At 43.4% G+C, this 20,368-nt stretch overlaps 1 protein-coding gene across 1 annotated transcript in view; it reads left to right on the forward strand.

Annotated features, from left to right (window-relative positions):
- The window catches only part of ZPLD1 (zona pellucida like domain containing 1), a 44,858-nt gene that overhangs the window by 11,531 nt on the left and 12,959 nt on the right, over positions 1 to 20,368 (forward strand). Inside the window, exons 4-6 of the mRNA XM_005283578.4 lie at positions 12,223 to 12,443; positions 16,191 to 16,372; positions 17,048 to 17,120. Of these exons, the coding sequence (XP_005283635.1) occupies positions 12,223 to 12,443; positions 16,191 to 16,372; positions 17,048 to 17,120 (476 nt within the window). The remainder of the gene's footprint in view (positions 1 to 12,222; positions 12,444 to 16,190; positions 16,373 to 17,047; positions 17,121 to 20,368) is intronic.

The raw sequence follows: 20,368 nt of genomic DNA on the forward strand, positions 1-20,368 counted from the left end.
ATTAAATTAATATGCAGAGCCCCCCGACCGGTGGCCAGGAACTTGGCAGTGTGAGTGCCACTGAAAATCAGTTCACGTGCCGCCTTTGGCACGCATGCCATAGGCCTACCCCGGCATAGAGAGTACACTTATATAGTTTGTGGATGATACCAAGCTGGGAGGGGTCGCAAGTGCTTTGGAGGATAGGATTAAATTTCAAAATGATCTGGACAAACTGGAGAAATGATCTGAAGTAAACAGGATGAAATTCAATAAGGACAAATGCAAAGTACTCCACTTAGGAAGGAACAATCAGTTGCATACATACAAAATGAGAAATGACTGCCCAGGAAGGAGTACTGCAGGAAAGGGATCTGGGGGTCATAGTGGATCACAAGCTAAATATGAGTCAACAGTGTAACACTATTGCAAAAAAAGCAAATCTCATTCTGGGATGTATTAGCAGGAGTATTATAAGCAAGACATGAGAAGTAATTCTTCCGCTCTACTCCATGCTGATTAGGCCTCAACTGGAGTATTGTGTCCAGTTCTGGGCACCACATTTCAGGAAAGATGTGGACAATTGGAGAAAGTCCAGAGAAGAGCAACAAAAATGATTAAAGGTTTAGAAAACATGACCTATGAGGGAAGATTGAAAAAATTGGGTTTGTTTAGTCTGGAGAAGAGAAGACTGAGAGGGGACATAACAGTTTTCAAGTACATAAAATGTTGTTAAAAGGAGGAGGGAGAAAAATTGTTCTTAACCTCTGAGGATAGGACTAGAAGCAATGGGCTTAAATTGCAGCAAGGGCAGTTTAGGTTGAACATTAGGAAAAACTTCCTAACTGACAGAGTGGTTATGCACTGGAATAAATTGCCTAGGGAGGCTGTGGAATCTCCATCATTGGTGATTTTTAAGAGCAGGTTTGACAAACACCTGTCAGGAATGGTCTAAATAATACTTAGTCCTGCCATGAGTGCAGGGGACTGGACTAAATGACCTCTCAAGTTCCCTTTCACTTCTATGATTCTATGTATTGGCGAGTTTAAAAAAAATTAAAGTAAAACACTCCTGTGGTTTAGAGCAGCCCTGCAGCTGGGGTATCTGTGTTCACAGCACTGCCAGAATGACTGTATGCTATGAGAAGGTTATCTTGGGAAAAGCAATTTCATCCCTGATGTTGAGCCCGCTGAAACATAGATGTGTGTTTTTGATAACAAAATTAGAGCTCATTCTACACTGAGCAGAATTTACATTCTGAGCACAGGAGAGGAGAGGAAAATAGCTCCAAGCCAACTTTCTGTGCCCCTGTTCCTGGTCATCTTGGAGCCAAAACAACTTAGCTAGCCACTGCACCAGATGGCATGCCCGCTATATGGTGGAGGGAAGAGAATGAGTGGCATAGAGCCAGCTTACACCATCTTTATTCCAGATGACAATTCCCCTGTGGCAGAGGGATCTTTGGCTGCCCATTTAGGCTAGGTTTAATTGGGGTTACACTGGCATAAAACCAAAGTGAAGCAGTGGAGAATCATGCCCTTTGTGTCTCAGGCCCATCTTTAATTATTATACGTGGAAGTCTGTTTCAGGCTTTTTAAATTAACTTTTTAATAATGTTGGGTGTACGCTTTCCTCTCAGTGTGTGACAAACTCTGTTAGGATAATCCTTTCCACTGCATATGCATCGAGAGGTGTATATTTGCTATTTGATACTCATGAACTACTCAATCTACTTGTATTAGTTTATTGTGTGCATCCTGAGGATGTGGTTCCCACTCTGAAAATATCTCCGTAGCAATGGCCCTGCTGGATGTCATGTTTATGGTCTCAATGATTCCAGATAAAATTTGTTCAGTTTACCAGTAAAAAGATGCTTTTTCCCCCTACTGCCATTCTCCAAACTAACCCTGGGATGTGAGTCAAGCTGAGTTATTGTTGGTGGTGCACAAAGCCCTGCATGCTGGATCAGAGGGAGTTCTCCCAGAGCACATCTCCCCAGCAGGCAGGTGTATGAGCTCACAGGTGGGCTCACAGTCATGTCCATGAACCTCACAAACCAGAACTACATCAGCTTCACTGCATAACATATATCTGCTCTGTGTGTGTATTCACAGTGTAACAGGATGGACTAGGCTCAGAAGCCTCAGGGTCCTGCCACATCCATCCCAGGAAAGGGGCAGTGGAGCTAAGTCCTCCAAGCCACCTAGAGAGACTGTGCAGGAAGGAACCAATCAGGAGGGGAAGTTGCAAGGGGCTATCCAATCAGAGGTTTCAGGCTAGTATAAAAGGAGCTGCAGCGCACACCTGAGTCAGGTTCTTGCTGGAGCCAGAGGAGTGCAGAGGATGTTCCTGGCTGGCCAAAAGCAATTGCAGCACCACGGACAGCTCAGTGCTGCCAGAGGCCAGGGGAGCTCTGTCTGGAGAGCTACTAGTAATAGAGTCTGTGCCACGAACTACCAGGGTCCTTTTTTCTCATGCCTCTTTGCCTTGAGAACTTGTCTTAGGGCACGTCTTCACTACCCGCTGGATCGGCGGGTAGCAATTGATCTATCGGGGATCGGCTTATCGCGTTTAGTGAAGATGCGATCAAATCGATCCCTGATCGCTCTGCCGTTGACTCCGGAAATCCACCGCGGCAAGAGACGGAAGCGGAGTCGATGGCAGAGCAGCAGCGGTCGACTCGCCGCCGTCCTCACAGCCAGGTAAGTTGACCTAAAATATGCAACTTCAGCTATGCTATTCAAGTAGCTGAAGTTGCGTATCTTAGGTCGACCCTGCCTGCCCCGTAGTGTAGACCTAGCCTTAGTCCTTGCCCCTTTCAATCAGGGCTCTCTTTCTCTCCCCCAGACTTCTCTGTCTGGAGACCCTGTACCTGGTCTTTGCGCTGATCTCTCAGGCTTTACTCTCCCAGGTATTTCTTACCTGGAGACCATATCTGTGGTCCCTGACTCACTTGCTTCTCCTGGATTTTGGGGTCTCTGTATGCCGATCCTCTAGATGCATCACATAATCATATACTGTGTGGAGCAAGTGCTGTTTTTCATCCTCGGTGAACCAGAGATCTTTGGTCAGCTGCTCATTCTTGAACATGAGATCCTCCAGCTCCCTTTCGGCTGCCTCCAGTTGTTTTGCCAGGTTATCCTCTCTTAGGAGGGAGCTCATGAAGCCTGCCTGTGCTACTCCACTCCCTATCCTAGTGTCCTGTTCTGTACCCCCACCCTTCTTTCACCTCTCCCCATTAGGGCAATTCTGTCTGGGCCTTTGTTTTAGTTAGCACACTGGTTATTTGAGTCTGAGTTCCAGGGCTCCATCTGTGTTCCCACTGTTCTCTCCCTCTGGGCCTGGGCCAATGCTTCCTGCAAAGCCAAGCACTGGTCCCTCTGCCCCTGGACTTCCACCTGTGCCCGGGCCAACTCCTGCTCTACTGGACCAGCTGGCTAATGACTTTTCCCTCAGGAGATGTTGGCTGCGTCCAACTCTTGTTGGCACTTCCTCAGTGGGTCCCTCACATCTGGGGTATTCTGATCTTGCCTTCAGGCTCTTTTCTGGCATCTCCTTACCCTGGATCCCATCCCTTCTGCTTTCCTTCCCAGCTGAGCTTGGACCCCTTGATATCCTGGGTCACTGTCCTGGTCTTTCCCACATGAGGGCTGAGTAACTCCCCAGTCTCTTCCCAAAATCGTGGGCCATGGCAGGTCCTTGACCACACCAGCACAGTTGAGCTCTCCAGCCCAACTTCTGCTGTGGGATAGACTCGGGTCTTCTGATTGTACACAGGAGACGTAGTGGGAGGTGCCAATCCAGGCCAGTTGCCATCACATGGTTGTCCCACACAAAAGTGTACCCCCACCCTGAGTCTACCAGACCCTTAACTATGGTTCCTTCCATCCTGACTGTCACTAGCCATGGTGGGAACACCCTGATCTTTGAAGTATACCCCCACAGATTGGTCCCACTGTAACAAGTTTAGTCACACTCCATTACTGGGCAGTTCCTTTTAATACGCCTATGCTGGCCACACCTGTAGCAGACTATCGGGTCTCCTAGCTCCTTCCCACTAGTACTTCCTATAGGCTGCAGAGTTTCCTGGACCCCTTGCTGTTGCAGTGCAACCCCTAGTCTAGAAGCCTTGGGGCTTTTCCCCCTTGTGAGCTTATGGACCACCAGTTCCATCACCAACTGGGTTCCTGGGTGTGGCATGACCCAGCCACCTCTGTATCCACTCCTGCTGGCTGGAGTGGATCTCCTGCCATCACTGCTGTGCTGCAACCTGAGCTTCCTGTTTCAGCAGGTTCTCCATCAATTGCATCAGCAGGGCCTGGGTCCGCTTCTGCTGCATAGCAGCCCCCTGCAGCTGCTGGCCTTCCGCCCACTGGTGAATCACCTCTTCCATAGTCATGCCCCTTGTTGATCAGGGTTGGTCTGAAAGATCACCACTTCTGATACCAAATATAATGGTGTGGCACCCACCTGTCGAGAGCACCCATTCTGGTCAGGTGTGTCTGCAGTCTTTAAACAGTCTCAGCCCTGATATTGAGCCATACCCCCAGAGCTTCCTCCCTGGAGGTAATGGTTTTGCCATCTGTGGGCCCTTCTGGCCTCAGGTCTCCACTGGGCCACTAAGTAGTTCAGATCCCCTTCTGAGGGTTTATTATTGTTCAATTGTAGGTCACTTCCCCAGTGGCCTATGGTGGGGGTGGAGGGTGGAGGGGACCTGGCCCATCCACTACTCTGGGTCCCAACCCAGGCACCCTGAGCATAGCAGCCATGTGCTGCTCTGTCTCTTTAACAAAACTGCTTTCAGTTCCCTGTGCCACTTCCCTGCATCCCCAGCCTTCACCGATGTTTCACCCTTACCTCAGGGCTCTTATATGTTCATCCCCTGAAGTCATCCAGGAGCTCTTCCTCACTCCCCTGGTCCCTGCCAGCCCTGAGCTGTCTGTAGTGCTGCAGTTCCCTTTGGCCAGTCAGGAGCAACCTCTGTACTCCTCTGGCTCCAGCAAGGACCTGACTGTTGTCTGCAATACAGCTCCTTTTATATTAACCTTAAACCCTCTACTTGGTTAACCCCTTGCAACTTTCCGTCCTGATTGGCTGCTTTCTTCACAGTCTCTCTAGGCAGCTTGGAGGACTTAGCTCCACTGCTTCTTTCCTGGGATGGGTGTGGTAGGACCCTGAGGCCTCCAGCAGAGGGCCTCTGGGCCTACTCCACCCATCACACTGTGAATACATATACAGAACAGATATATGTTATGCAGTGAAGCTGATGTAGTTCTGCTTTGTGGGGTTCATGGACATCACTGTGAGCTCATACACCCACCTGCTGGAGAGATGTGCTCTGTGGGAACTCCCTCTGTTCCAGCATGCAGGGCTTTGGCACAGCTTATGGGCTTGACATGGGTATGGATCATGGAGCCTCTGGCCTGCCTCTTCTCAGATGAGGCGAGTAGGGGGAATGGATGCGTCACCAAGACTATTGCAATGATGAAGGTGTGACAGCAGTCCCCGAGCCTTAGTATGGTAGAGATTACCATTTGTTCCACATGCAGAATTTCCCTTGATGTTTCTTGCTTGGAATTCCCCATTGGCAAGTGCAGAATTTCCAACTGAGAACTGCCCTGCAGATTCCAGATGAGGTTTTGTTCCTGAAAGTTGTTTTGCACAAAAATAATGAAAAAAGGTTGGCAAATATATGCAAGTTTGGCTTCTGCAGCTGTAAACAAAGGAAATAAAATCTCCTAAAGCAAAATCAGAAAAGCAGCAGTAGCAGCCTATCCATTTTTCATTTGATTATGTTTTTATCATTTATTGCTGGGGTGGCATCTTGCACACCTGTGGCGTTGCATAAATAATCTCACACAATTTTGATTTATGCTGTTTGAAGGTTGATTCCAAGCTAAGGCTTGAACTAGTCTGTTGGATAGAAGAAAAAGTGTTATTCTGATGAACTGAAAATCATATACCTTAATATTTGAAGACTAGAACTTCGTAGCACAGACTAAATTTTGCTGGCTAAGTTCTGTCAGCTAGGGGTGTGAAAAAAATAATCACTCCCTTTAGCTGAGATAGCTATGCTGGCAAAACCGCCAGTGTAGACCCAACAATGTTTAAAAGTCAAGGTTGATTTTTCAAATTATACTTTCAAGGATGCTTTACTTACATAAAAATGACATTGTTCTTTGGTAACCCTAGAAAAGTTAGCATTGAAATGTAGGACTGAAATTCATTTACCCATTGAAGTCTTCAGTGTCATCTTCATCTAGGGCGATATATTATCATACTGATCCTTGTCCACGCCGCACTTGGATGTTTTCCTACAAGGGAGGCTGCTCGCCAAACATTTGCAGGGTGGTGTGCATCTGGTCTTTGGACATGAGCATTTAATTAGCTGAAGGATTGATTCATGAGGGCAAAGTATTTGACAGATGGCTGGTGTGATCAGCTCATCCTCCAAGACCCATCCATGCCCAATAGGGGAGGGTAGTTTTGGATGCACTCGATCATCCTGCAGCCATTCCATTGCTTGATAATCTGCCCTCTTGGTAGAAAATGCAAGAGGGCATTGATCAATACACAGCTTGCTGGTGGCAATTTTTCTTTGTTTGTCTGCTTCTTGGACAATAATCACTGATTATAGCGCTGCCAGTGTCACAATGTTGGTCTTCAAATGGTAAACTCTGCAGATAAATCCCTGGAGTGCATTTATGAACGCATCAGTGACTGTTTCAGCTGTCCCTTGCTCTGAAAGTGCTTGGAAGAGTCTTCAGCGGCTGAATCAAATGCCTTCTGGTAAGATAATTTGGTCTTTTCAACCAACCTGCCAGAAATGTCGTATTCTGAAAGGGCATGGTAACCTAGCAGTGTGTCAGCTTTTAATAGCCTGAGTGATAGGAAAACATCTGTAAGGGACATACAGTGATTCTGTGCCCCAGCAGCCTGCATAAAAATAGAATCTTGTGGAAGTTTTGGGTAGAGTCTTACAAAGAGCACTAGAACATCTGTGTCTTGTGCAAAAATCCAGAGTTTAGCCACACTTCTCTCTCTGGCACTGATCGCAGGCAAGATCATTTTAGTGTCAGCCTCCTCATGGAAATGACGAAGAAATTCCACTGAGCAGTGCAAGACAGCAGCTTCATTATGCCATGCAATGGTGAAACTCTTCAAGCAATTCTTCACAATCTGGAGCATTTCTCTTGCCAGATATATGCTTAACTCATCCTTCTTGTGAGTATGGGACAGTAGCTTCTCCATTGTGACAATGGAGATGTTTATGGAGTCAAACATTTTATATTGCACAAGTGTAATACCATGGAGTCTCTTCTTTCTGGTAATATTTTTAATTGATTCCTCTGCATACATGTCAAATAAGAGGTGGACTTCATCATAGGTCCAGTATTTTCTCTGTAGCCTCATAATGAAGTGATCAGCCAACTCTCGGCAAGTGTTAACAGTTTCTGGTTTGTTGAGAGCTTTTACCTCAGCTGTGTCATCTAGATTGCTACACTGAAAGGCCTCTGCTGGCATAAAGTACTGGTCATACTGTCAGTAGATGCTGGCTTAGGAAGACCATGCAACTGTTCACCTAGCAAACATACATTGTTCTGTCGCATTGAAACATCAATTTGGTACCATGGAGAACTCGTACTTGACCTATGTGAGACTTTGGGAAACATCGCAAAGAGATCTTGACGTGATCAGGAGATGAGCAAACAATGACCTGTCTGTGGTCAGCTCTGTAATAGTCCCTGCCACCATCATTCTGAATGTCTTCTTTGCATTAGAGCACAGCTTTAGGCTGTTCTTCTTGATTCTGTAGATTTTTATGAATCAAATGACACCTCCCTTACCTTCCTGTCTTGCCCACGCAGGGGCGGCTCTGTGTTTTGCTGCCCCAAGCATGGCAGTCAGGCGGCTTTCAGTGGCGCGGTCCACTGGTCACGCAGATTCGGCGGCATGCCTGTGGGAGGTCCACCGGTGCCGTACCTTCAGCATCCCCCGACGCCGAATTGCCGCTGAAACTGCGGCACCGGTGGACCTCCCGTAGGCATGCCGCCGAGGGCAGCCTGACTGCCGCCCTCAAAGCGACCAGGAGGCCGTCCCCCCACGGCTTGCCGCCCCAGGCACGCGTAGGGTAACCAGATGACAGAGGTGAAATATCGGGACGCGGGGGGGGAAATGACAAAAAAAAAAAAAACCCAAGCCGGCGGTGGAGCAAAACAAAAAAACAAAAAAACCCGCCGGAGCACAGGAAAAATTGGTGGGGGCTGAGAACCCACCGGCAGTTCCATGCCCCCCCACACCATCTTGCCTCCATCTCCACCTCCCCCCTCGGGGTGGGGGCGGAGCACACAGAGCTCCCCCCCCCCCCCCAGCCAGAGGGACCTGCCAGGGGGCCAGGTGAGTCCCAGCAGTACTAGCCTTACCTGGAGCGGCTCCCAGGAAGCATCCAGCAGGCAGGTCCCGTCCCTCTTGCTCCTAAGGTCGTGCAGGTTGGGTCGACGGGAGCGGGGGTCTCTCTGCCCGCTGCCAGCTGCCGGTGCCTACAAGCCCCGCCCCTGCAGCATGCAGCAGAGACCTCCTCACCGCCTCTGTGCGTGCCTGGGGAGTGGGGCTGCAGCACTCTGCATGCTCCTGCCGGCCGGCGGGCAGGCGGGTGCCGGGAGTTCAGCTGCACTGCCCCAGGGCCCAGGAAGAAGAGGTGAGCGGCGCCGGCAGCGCCGGCTTGCATCCTCCACCAAACCGTCCCCCGATATCGGGACAAAGTACGTCCCGACCAATGTAAGGTCAGGACGTGGGACAAGTCCCCTAAAATCGGGACTGTCCCGATAATATCGGGACGTCTGGTCACCCTAGGCACGCGCTTGCTGCGCTGGTGCCTGGATCCGCCTCTGTGCCCACGGAATTACATGTGCTCTCAGACTAAACAGCTGTCTTTGGGTTGAAAGCACAGTTGCCAACTTTCACGGGGTAAATAAGCACCCCGACTTTCACAATAAGCCCAAAATCAAGCTAATCCCATTTCAAAACAAGCCAATCCCTAAGAACCCCAACACTCTATGTGACTAGATTGCCCCAGCATGCAGTCTGGGACTGTGGTGGGCCCGCTGTGCACCCCTGACTCTCTCCCCCCTTTGCCCCTGCTTGCCCCCCCTTGCCCTTGCTTGCCGGGAACCGATAAAAAAAAAAAGAAGCAACAAGCTACAACAAGCAGCAAGCTACAAGCCAAACAAGCTACAAGCCAAAAACTAGCCAACAAGCAACCCACAAGCCAATTAAACCAAAAACAAGCCCAATTTCTGCATTTTTAACATGGGGTTGGCATGTCTGGTTGAAAGGCTCAAATCTTCAATTCAGATGTTTCTCTCTCTCTCTTCTCAGAAATGACCAGAGAGCAGTAGACCTCAAAAACCATCTTGATGAAAACTTCGTCAAAACAGATAATCTCTTCAAAATGTTCTGGCTTTGTCAAAGCCGAATATTTTGATTAAATTTTATGGCATCTGAAGTGTTCCAACTAGCTTCCTTAGTCTACTTTTAATTCAGTTGCTTCTAAGGCAAACTTTTGGCAGCATATGGAAGTGTGCCTGAATAAAACTGAGCGAAGAATCTCCCTGGATGTGGGTCATACTGTTCTGAATCTATATCTATGAATATATATGCCCCTCAGTACACAGTATCTGAGCATTTTGCAGTCTTCAATGTATTTATCCAACAAACACTCCTGTGAGGAAAGACAGTGCTATTATCCCCATTGTATAGCTGGGGGACTGAGGCACAGAGACGAAATAACTTGCCCAAGGTCACATGGGAAGTCTGTGGCACAGCAGGGACTTGAATGCAGGTCTCCCAAGTCCCAGGCTAGCACCACTAGACCATCCTTTCTCTCTGCTCCTGTTGTTTATGAATAACACAAAGGACATGCATGTTGCAGTGGGAGTGTGAAAAATTTGTAAATTAAACCCACACATGTAAATTACTAGTGTTCAGTGTCATAAATTCAGTAGGAACGAGCCTGAATTAGAGCGTTCAGGGAGAGGTGGTAGGGGTATTTGCCTCTGGGTTCAGACTCATCTCTAACATCTGTACTCTGTTTTTGTGTTGCAGAATGGGAAAATTATACAAGAGTAACCCTAGGTACAGTGACAGGGAAAAACTTGGTATTGGGAAAGGCCAGATTGTTATAATATAATCCAGAGGTAATAAATATATAATTAACAGAGCTAGGGCACTGCTCCTCTTAAAGTCAGTGGGAGATTTGAAAATGACTTTAAAGGTAAAGTAAAAGCACACTTCAAAAGTTGGTAGGAGTGGGGGTGAACACTTTTATTTTGCATGTACATTTGGCTGGTGGTAACACTGCAGGATAAACTTAATGGCACATTCCTGTTGCTATGTCCTCTTTTCCTGCTGCCCCCTCCTCCTTAAATATAACTGGAATGAGTGACTTGTCACCCATATCTACTGAAGGCAAAGGGCCTGATTTTTCTCATACCTTTGTCAGTTGGGGAGTAATTCCACGGAACTCAACAGAATTGCATAAGCTTATATGTGAGGAAAATCCGAGCCCATCAGCCCAACTCCTCCTACTTGCCTCCCACACCCATTTCTGCCCAGTGCTTAATGTCTAATGTGTAGAGCAGGACAGAGTTTGGCCTGTTAGATACTGTATTTGATTATTTTTTCTTTAATGCCACCATTTAAGGCTGCATGTAGTGTTGCTGTAGCTGTGCTGATCCCAGGATATTAGACACCCACCTTGTCTCACTATTAAGGCTATCTAAATGAAATTGCCTGGGCTTCTGTTGCATGGGGAAGAACCAGTGCATTGTAATGGAGATTCATTTCCTTCTGCTGTGGCAAATGCAGCACAACAATTTATTTGAGCAGTCGTAATGGTATAGTATTGACTGAAGTTATTCTGCCATTTTTAATAGCACTAAATCATTAAGCAAATGCAATAAACTAGTTGTTGTTTAAAGGAGTAATGCCTGTATTTAACCAGCTGAAAAATGTCTTTTTGTAGAGCATTGAAAAAAATGTTTAATAGTGTGCAGTCAGGAATGTGTCTGAAGACAAAAGCTACATTATCTTGCACTGAAGCTAAAGATAACTATCACTTGTTCCTCTAGCCCAGGGGTTCTCAAACTGGGGGTTGGGACCCCTCAGGGGGTCATGAGTTCATTACATGGGGGGGTCGCGAGATGTCAGCCTCCACCCCAAACCCCTCTTTGCCTCCAGTATTTAAATATGTAAAAAAGTAGTTTTAATTTATAAGGGGAGGTTGCACTCAGAGGCTTGCTATGTGAAAGGGGTTACCACTACAAAAGTTTGAGAACTACTGCTCAAGCCTGTTGTGATGTGTACATTTTTTTCACTGAAGATCACAAGAGTCTTCAGGACTTTCAAACACAAGGCCATTCTTCATCTAAAAATGTTTGGAACAGAAAGATGTGACTAGCTCTAATTGCCATTTTCTAGATGTTTTGTATTCAAGATGTTACAATGTGCAGTATGGTAAATCTCCAACATACTTCACTGTATTGATCACTATCTCTCACAAGCCAACTGATTTGTATTAATGCTAACGCTGAGTGTTCTTAAAAAGGAAAGTTTCAGAACAGTCATAATGAATTACTCTTATAAACTGTTGATTGCACTTCAGTCCTTTAACTGTCCTGTTTGAGCCTGTACTTGGCACCTGAAGTGGACTCTATCCTGCCTCAGATAAGCACTCTCAGCTTCTATGAGAGTTGTACAGTTGCAATGGAGGGCAGAATTCAGCTCCCTGAATTTCTATTGAAATCAGTGGGAATTACAAATGTGTTTATACAATGCCTAGCACAATGGTGTCATGTTCCACAAAAAATAAGGGCTTCAGGATCAGGCCCTATACATTTAACCTTTTGCCCATTTGTATCCCTTGGCATTCTCTCAGTTTATCAATGAGATTATGATTTATTTAATGGTGAGATTTTGGGTAATCACTTAAATTCCATGGTAGATTATATTGCCAAGTATTTTAGTTCTGATTCTTCATCAGCCTAGTTAAAGAACAGATTAGTGAGGTTTTTACTTGATAACACAATACAGATCAAATCCTCTGACAATAGTATGAAGAGTGATTTGATAGATCTGTAGAATATAACCAGACTAACTGATGTAGGAGTCATCCTAGCATTCCTACATAGTTGTCAAATGAAATCCCAGTTCTTACATTTGCTTTTCCTGTATTTTCCTTACAGCTGAACGAGATATCAGTGTCTACTGTGGAGTACAGGCAATTACTATGAAGATTAATTTTTGCACAGTTCTTTTTTCTGGTTATTCTGAAACAGATCTGGCCCTGAATGGGAAACATGGGGACGCTCACTGCAAGGGGTTTATAAATAACAACACCTTTCCAGCAGTGGTCATTTTCATCATCAATCTCAGCACTTTGGAGTCCTGTGGAAGCACTCTAGTGGTAAGGCAAGATCACCGACAGATTGTATAATCTCTAGTAGTGCCTAGAATAGAGTGTGGGGGGTACTCCAGCATTGTATCCTTTACAAAAACCTCTGAAACAGTCTTATACACTTAGTAAAATAGTTCACTACACAAAAATTTGCTTTTTCAAAGAAATGGATAGCTCATCAATTTGAGTGCTAATAAGAAGCCAAGGACTAGGATATACTGGTAGACAACAACTTTATTCTTATAGAGCTAGCTGGGAATTTTCCTTCAAAAGGCTTTTTCACTGGAAAATGCAGTTTCTTCACAATCAAAACTTTCTGCAGGAACGGTTCAATTTTGTGTAAATTTTCCAAATTTCCGTCTGGAAAAATGAAACAAATATTTTATTTGGGTTGATTTTTCATGGGAATTGTAATTCAAGCTCCCTGACTGAACTACATTTCCCATGGCACAACATAGTCTGCCCTCTGAGTGGCATGGTGCATCATAGGAGTAATGTGTCTGCAGGTTCATCATGGGAGTTGTAATCTGGCCAGGAATCCTGACCCTGAGTGGAGAATGGAGACATCAGGTATCTGAACTACAGCTCCCAAGAGGCACCACTATTGGGAAATGGTGTGTCATGCTGAATTGACCTGAAACAAATGCTTTGCCGTTTCTGAATCAAATGTTTTTAGAACTTCTCATTTCAATATTTGAATTATTCATCCGATTTCAGGACAAAAATAAACATTGAAACATCGGAATTTCCCACAGGAAGGAAATTCAGATTCTCAGCTCTAATTCTTATTTAATATACTGCGAGTGTATGTACCACAACTTCTGCTGGATGGTGTAAGACCTGCTCAAATGTCTGATTTATGTTGCTCTGTAGTGGTTGGCCAGCAGAAGGATGGAAGCCTTAATAGTGCTAACAACTAGTTGAGTTTCTCTTTTAGCGGAAGGGGTAAATACTTGTGTTTCTAGAGCCAAACATCTTAGACTTGATATGCTATGCAGCATAAATGACAGCTATGATATCTGGCTGTGTGCAGACAGCCACAGATTTGTTATACTCAGATTGTCACTTAAGGCAAGATTCTGGTACCTTTTTGCAGCGCTGTAATATAATTATCTTTAATGGAGTTACTCCTAATTTACACCAGTGTGAATGAGAGCAGAATCAGGCCCTCAGTCTTCTAAACTGTTGTATCCAACAATGCCTCAATCTGTGGGGCAAGCCCAGATTTTAGACTTGAATTTCCTTTTATCCTTTAAGAATTGTTGTTCAACTTTTCGCTATAGGTAGAATCTCTGCAGTATGCTTTCAGATGTAAGGTGGGGGTTTCTGGCACACACAGGGATGGTCTGGGTCACTGAAGATGCCAAAATCTTTATTAAGTAATTTACAAAAGAATAACAATTTATAATATTTTGCCAGGTTGCCATTTATAGCCAGAGTTGGTAATGACACTTAAACTTAAGTTCTCCTAGCACTTTCTGTTATATGTTCCTGTTTTCAGTTGCTTATAAGTTTGCCAAAGTGTTCAGGCTGAAACTTTCTATGTGCATTCTCTGTCTCAGACTGAATTTTCGTTTTAAAGATTGAGCAAAAATAGTTCCGTTGTTTCCAAGGGTAAGGTTAGGAAAAATGGGTAGTGTTGCCAATGCTAAAAAAACCCTAAACTGTGTGGTTTTTATATTTTTTAAAAAGAGCTCTACCCCCTCCATAGTTTGGAGCAAGTTCTTGAAATTTGGCAGATAGCTCTAGGGTCAGATAAATGTCTTTTGCTGTCCCCATGAAAATTACCCAGATTGGGCAAAATTATAAGCCTCTGAAAATTGCCATTTTGACATGTTCATAGAGCGTGTTAGAAATTTGCTGTTAAAATCTCCGAACATTCCGATTGCTCTGTGCAGGCTCTCATTCCCTTTGGAGCTCCCTATATAGCAAATTCTCTGAATGTGTGCTCACGCCCTGCAGGGCTCCCTATGTGTATCCCTATGTGCAAAGACAAAGCAACAGCTGGGGGGGGGGGGGGGGGGGGAACAATAGCAAACCACCACCCACAACCCCTATGGCTTAGGAGTGCTGGGCTGTGAGTCAAGAAGAGACCATGAATACTGATCTTAGCTCTTCCATTCACAGGTGTTAATATACCACACATTTCATAGCCTTTATTGCTAAGCAAGACTCATACCTCTACTTCATGAGGGAGGGAGGCATCCTTCATTTTACAGATGGCATAATTGAGAGACTGTACTTCTGGAAAGGCTGGGAATAGAACACAGAACTCTAATGTGGTAGACTCCCTTGACAGCCTCTTAACCACAGCAGCTTTCAGAATTAATGTGTGACATTTGTGTGCTAGGCTGTACTGTCTGTAACCTCTAGGCCACTCTCTCTCCCACAGCCAGAAACAGAACCTAGGAATCTGGATTCCCAACATTTTTCTGCTGTCTAGCAAATGGTTATGTACACCACTGGCAAAATGTACAGGGAATAAGAGCCTACTATTGCTACCAGGTTTTCCTTTAGTTCAAGAAATCAAGTTGTGCTATGAATCTAAAAGTCCTGGGTTCAAACCCTGATGAACTACCCAGGTGTGCAGTGGGCAGCGTGATTTGATAAATTCCTGTTTTTTTCCCAGTTTTTCTTTTTTTAAAATATAGGAGATTACATACAAAAACTACATGAAAACAATGCAAAATCAAGCAACAATTAGGTAACGCCACAGTTAATCTCATGCAACCTCAATGTGACCCGTTGTGTACATGCATTATAAAATTACATATTCACATACTATTTTCTCCACATGACCATTAACTTACATAGTACATGGGATATATGGTGAATGAATCAGTGGGTTGCAGGAAGAGAAAGGATGTTCACCTGTCATTTTGAAGGCATTGGATGGGGACCCAGGAGAGCTGGGTACTATTTCTGTTTCAACTACATACTTATGTGATGTTGAGCAAATCAGTCATAATTCAGACATACCAGGGGGCTGAATTAAGGTTACACAGGCAACTTTAATTGTGGCGTTGTCTAAATATTGAGTGGTTGGATTTGCAGCATTGGCATTCTTTTAACTTAGTTTTTGTGTGAGTAATTTATCATATATAGATATGCATCTCTGTACAGACAGACACAAGCATTGACCAGAAATTCAATTGTTCGGCTTGAATTGCTTTACTGTCTCATTAATATCACTTTAAAAATACTAAAACTCTCCCATTTCCATCATCTATTATGTGATTTGGAATCCTTCACAAGCCAACATACCAGTAGTGGCCACGCATCATTTCAGTGAGTGGGATTCTTTGTAAAATAACTTTGTTTTCAAGTATTAAAAGCTCCAATATTTTGTTACCTTTCAAACTGAAAAGAACTGCTTCTTCAGCTCCCCTCCCCCACCCCCCAGTGATCCACGGGAATTCATCAGGAATGGTCAGAGAAAATGCCCATCTGAAAAATTATTCACGGGACCTCAGGACATTCCAGATCTGTGTTTTAGGCGCTATGGTGAGCCATATTTTGCATTCAATCAGACCCCTGTAATCCCAATTGACTACAGGCTCTGCAGGTAAAATAGAAAACAGAATCTGATTTAGTAAGCCCAATTCATCCCTGGTGTACTGAAGGAAGTTACACCAAAGATGAATTGGGCTCAAAGTGGCAGAATTTTTCAATGTGTTTGTATTTTTCTCTCTCTCTCTCTCTCTTGTTATGTGCTTAATCTTCTGGTAATGTCTGTTTTCATACCTTCCTCAATAGGTATCCTCCGTTCCAGGCATCAATGCATATGGGAATGTATCAGTGGTACAGATAGGTAATGTTTCAGGCTACATAGATACGCCAGATCCACCAACGATCATCAGCTACTTACCAGGGCTTCTGTACAAATTTAGCTGTAGCTACCCCTTGGAATATTTGGTCAACAATACACAATTGGCTTCGTAAGTATGCTTTTCATTCATTCATATATATTTATCTGTATAAGGGTGAGGGTATCTGTCTCCATGCATCTGCACACCCCAACATTTCTCTCCATAAAAATCGTGCTCTTGTACTGATGGTGAAAAAAGTAAAACCAAGATTGTGGGAAGAAGTGGCAGGGCGAAAGGGGAGATTGAAGAAAGAAGAAAAGTTTACTAGAGGATCTGTATAATAAAATAATTTACCAAAAGCTACTGTAATTTGTTGCCTGACTAGTGTAAAAATTTGCCTTCTAAATGCATGTGGTTTTAAGACCGAATAGTACCTGCATACATATTTTAAATTTCCCATGCAATATAATTTTTTTGTGTAGGGTAATCTATGAATATGTAGTGCAAGGAAACACATTTTCCATGAGCAGACACACTACATCATGGAGAACTGGTTCTTTTATGCCATTTTGCCTTTCTGTTAATTATTTGCCTGATTCATATTTTTAATAGCCTCCATTACTTCCAGTAAAGTTAAGGTCCTGTCATTGTCTCCACTATAAATTCCTATTTTCAGAGTCTTCTAACACAAACCTTAAAAAAATCACTCCTTATGATGTGTCTCAAGAACTGAAATAGGAAAACACAAGCAAAAACAAACAAACAAAACCCTTAAACAGTTTCTGGTTTCTAAATCTCTTTTAGGTCATCAGCTGCTATTTCTGTAAAAGAGAACAATGGGACATTTATCAGCACTCTGAGTTTGCTGCTTTACAACGTAAGTATAAAATTAGTAAACAATTTATATATAATATTCTCTGAATTACATGGCTTCAGCTCTCATTGACAGAGCAGAATTAGGCTCCTTATGTGTTCATTATGTTTTATTTTCCCCGGAAGGGAAGCAGGCCTTTCATACAGTTGTCATTCATCTAATTATTATCTTGTGCTTGTCCTTTTTGTTTTGTTTTGTTTGGAATGTACCTGTTGTCTCTTTTCTTAGTTTCTGCCCTGAATGACCTACCATCTCTCTTCTTTTATTCTGCGTTTGCACAGCGCCTAGCGCAATGGGGTCCTGATCAACAATTAGGGCCTCCAGACCCTATGGCAGTACAAATTATAATAAGTGATGCACTAGAATTCATATCTATTGCATATTGTACCTGCATATTATATCTATTCTAAATATAATCTTATAACAATATTGATATGTTAAATTTCTCACAAACATGTACATTCAAGCCTTGTCCAAGTATGTTGACCATTTTAAATAGGAGTGAAGTATGCAGGATTTCCCCCCAATCTATACATCCATACAGGTGCTTTATTGCATGTACTTTGGATACTGCATGGGTTAATATTTTTAATAACAGCTTTTGACTGCCAACACGTCTCTCATACTTTTTCAGATAATTTGGTTTGAATATACATCATTGTATAAACTTTTTATTATGTAAATATGGACAACGACAGTAAAACGTAAAAAATGTGTGGACTTCTATTTATAACAGTAACATTAATCCCTGAAATCTTTTTTGTTGATTAAAATTTTTATTCATACATTATAAATACCTGATTTAAATATAAATTTTTCAATCTATCAAGCAACATTTTTGTAAATTATGAATCTGTTTTTTCCCCGCTTTATTATTCATGTCATCGTGATGCTGAGTTATAATTCATGCAACTGATTTAAAAGTCAGTGCTTTTTTCTTGGAATATAATGAGCTATAAATATTGTAACAGGACATTTTCCAAAGGCATTTTTTTAAATTCATGTTTGTAAGTTTGTCATTTGGCAGAGCAGAGTTCTTAAAAACAGATTAAAATGTGTTAGAATGAAGATTATATTTCTCCCATTTTTAAATACATTTGTAGTCAAAAGGAAAGAGAGCCAACTTCCTCAAAATTACAGGAATTGAATAGTGGCTAGGAAGAGCCATTCATAGTTTCTGCAGTGAGAGAATAATAACATGAATTAATATCATGCCAGAATATGCCCCAAATGAAGTGACCAAACTTAAAGGGCCTGATCAATAAGGTCAGATCCAAGGTATTTAAGTAATTAAGAATGAAATCATTGGTAATTGACTCTGGGTTTTGATCTTGTGAGATGCTCCTAGAAGAAATCCTGCAATTCACAGAAGCACGAAAAAGCAACCAAACAAAAGTATTAAGATAATCTTAGCAATTGTAACTATTTTTAGGCACTTGTACATAGATGATCTATACAGTATATTTTGCTCCTGTTATTAAAGACCAACATTTACAAATGCAGACCCCCAAACCAGACATTTAAAGCTATATTTAAGTATATAAGAGTCCTGCTTGTCAAAGGTGTGGTGCATTTGTAGCGCCCAAAGACTCTGTGGCTGTGAAAATCAAGCTACTTTTTAGGTGCCTAAGTTCAGACACCTATGTTTGAATGCTTTAGACAGGCTGTTTGTTTTTTATTTCTCTAATGTTTATACTCCTTATCCTCAAATCCCTCTCTTCCCCACCCCCTGACTTGTTGATGTTTTCATTTGTTCTGTTGTGCTACTTCATGCCTTTGCCGTGTGTGAATCCATCTGCAACATTTCTGGATGCAACCACAAAACTAGCCATTATGGAAAAGACCTAAAGAGATTAAGGTTTGGATTTTCAAAGGAGCCTAAGGGATTTAGATACCCATGTGTAAATCTTTGGGTGTGATTGCAGCATGTGTAGCTCAGGTACTGAGTTAGCTTTGCTCTAATTAGTTTGCTGAAAATAGCACTGTTGTCATGGCAGCACAGGCAGTGCCACAGGCTAGCTGCCCAAATACAATCCCTTCTTAGTCCCTGGGTAAATACTCAGGCAACTAGCCCATACCACAGTCTATGCTGCAGCAGCTATATTTAGCAAGATAGCGTGATCAAATTTAGCTACACATGTTGCAGTCACCCCTCCCAATTGCAGTACAAGGTCTGTCTCTAGACTCCTTTGAAAATCTCAGCCTAAACCAATAGCGATCTATAGAAATTGCTCTAAAAATCTGTAGGACATAATAAGAGTGAGATCTTTTCTACAGATTCTCTTAACCAACCTACAAATTTAACAGAGAAGTACACCCCTGCGATCAAATTCTACCACCTGGTTTAAAAGTTCTATAGCTAGTTTTCTCTCCTCTTTAATATTCTAAAGGACACTTCCATAGGGGTGAAGTATATAGAAAGTTATAAATTCTGTTTTTCATTCCATTAGAAAAATCACATGCTTTGCACATTTAATTTAATATTTCCCAAACTTTCTGGTGTCTGCTACACCATCCTAGTTTTATTGTGACACAGCTTATGCAAGGCAGGACTTTTTGAAAATGTGGACTGAGTCTTGGGTATCCTCATCTCCCACTAGAGATCTTTCTCCCATATGCTGAACCTCCCCCACCAATCCCCTCTTTCTAATGCTCATCTGCAATATATTAAATGATGTCCCCCCTAAGTGCGTTTTGTATTGCTAAATTATGTCTTTGTGAACGGGTTCCTACTTCAGCTCCTGGAAATCCTGGCTGGTAGGCCGTCTTTGTGAATTTAGCAGCATGCACAGAGCTCCAGGGTACATCCACCAAGTGTCTCTGATTGTTTATACTCCAGGTACATCACAACATGGTGGGTGTTATGCTCCCTTCCTGCTCCCTGTCTCAACGATTTACACGGCTTGATTTCTTCTCAGGCGTACCCAGCTGGTGAGCTAATTACCTCATTAGCTCATCAGGCTCTCTACAGGTGCAAATGATCCCTTTTACCCTTCCAAATCCAAATGACCTGAGTCCCTTCTACTCTAACTATACCCAGTGCCCTGGGTGTTCTAAGTGACCAGGGCGCTGGCTTCCAAAGAGCTCAGTTTATAAGTGCTAACAGCACCCTGTCACAATCTGACACACCATATTCATTTTACAACGTTGTACAAGCTGTGATTCTCTCTCTCTGTACACACACTTACACTAGCTTGGTAATGGAGCTTCTGAAAGGAGATAATTTTTTTAATACAATCTTTCTTTGTTAC

This window comes from Chrysemys picta, chromosome 1 (assembly GCF_011386835.1).
Source record: "Chrysemys picta bellii isolate R12L10 chromosome 1, ASM1138683v2, whole genome shotgun sequence".
In the NCBI taxonomy this organism is placed as follows: domain Eukaryota; kingdom Metazoa; phylum Chordata; order Testudines; family Emydidae; genus Chrysemys; species Chrysemys picta.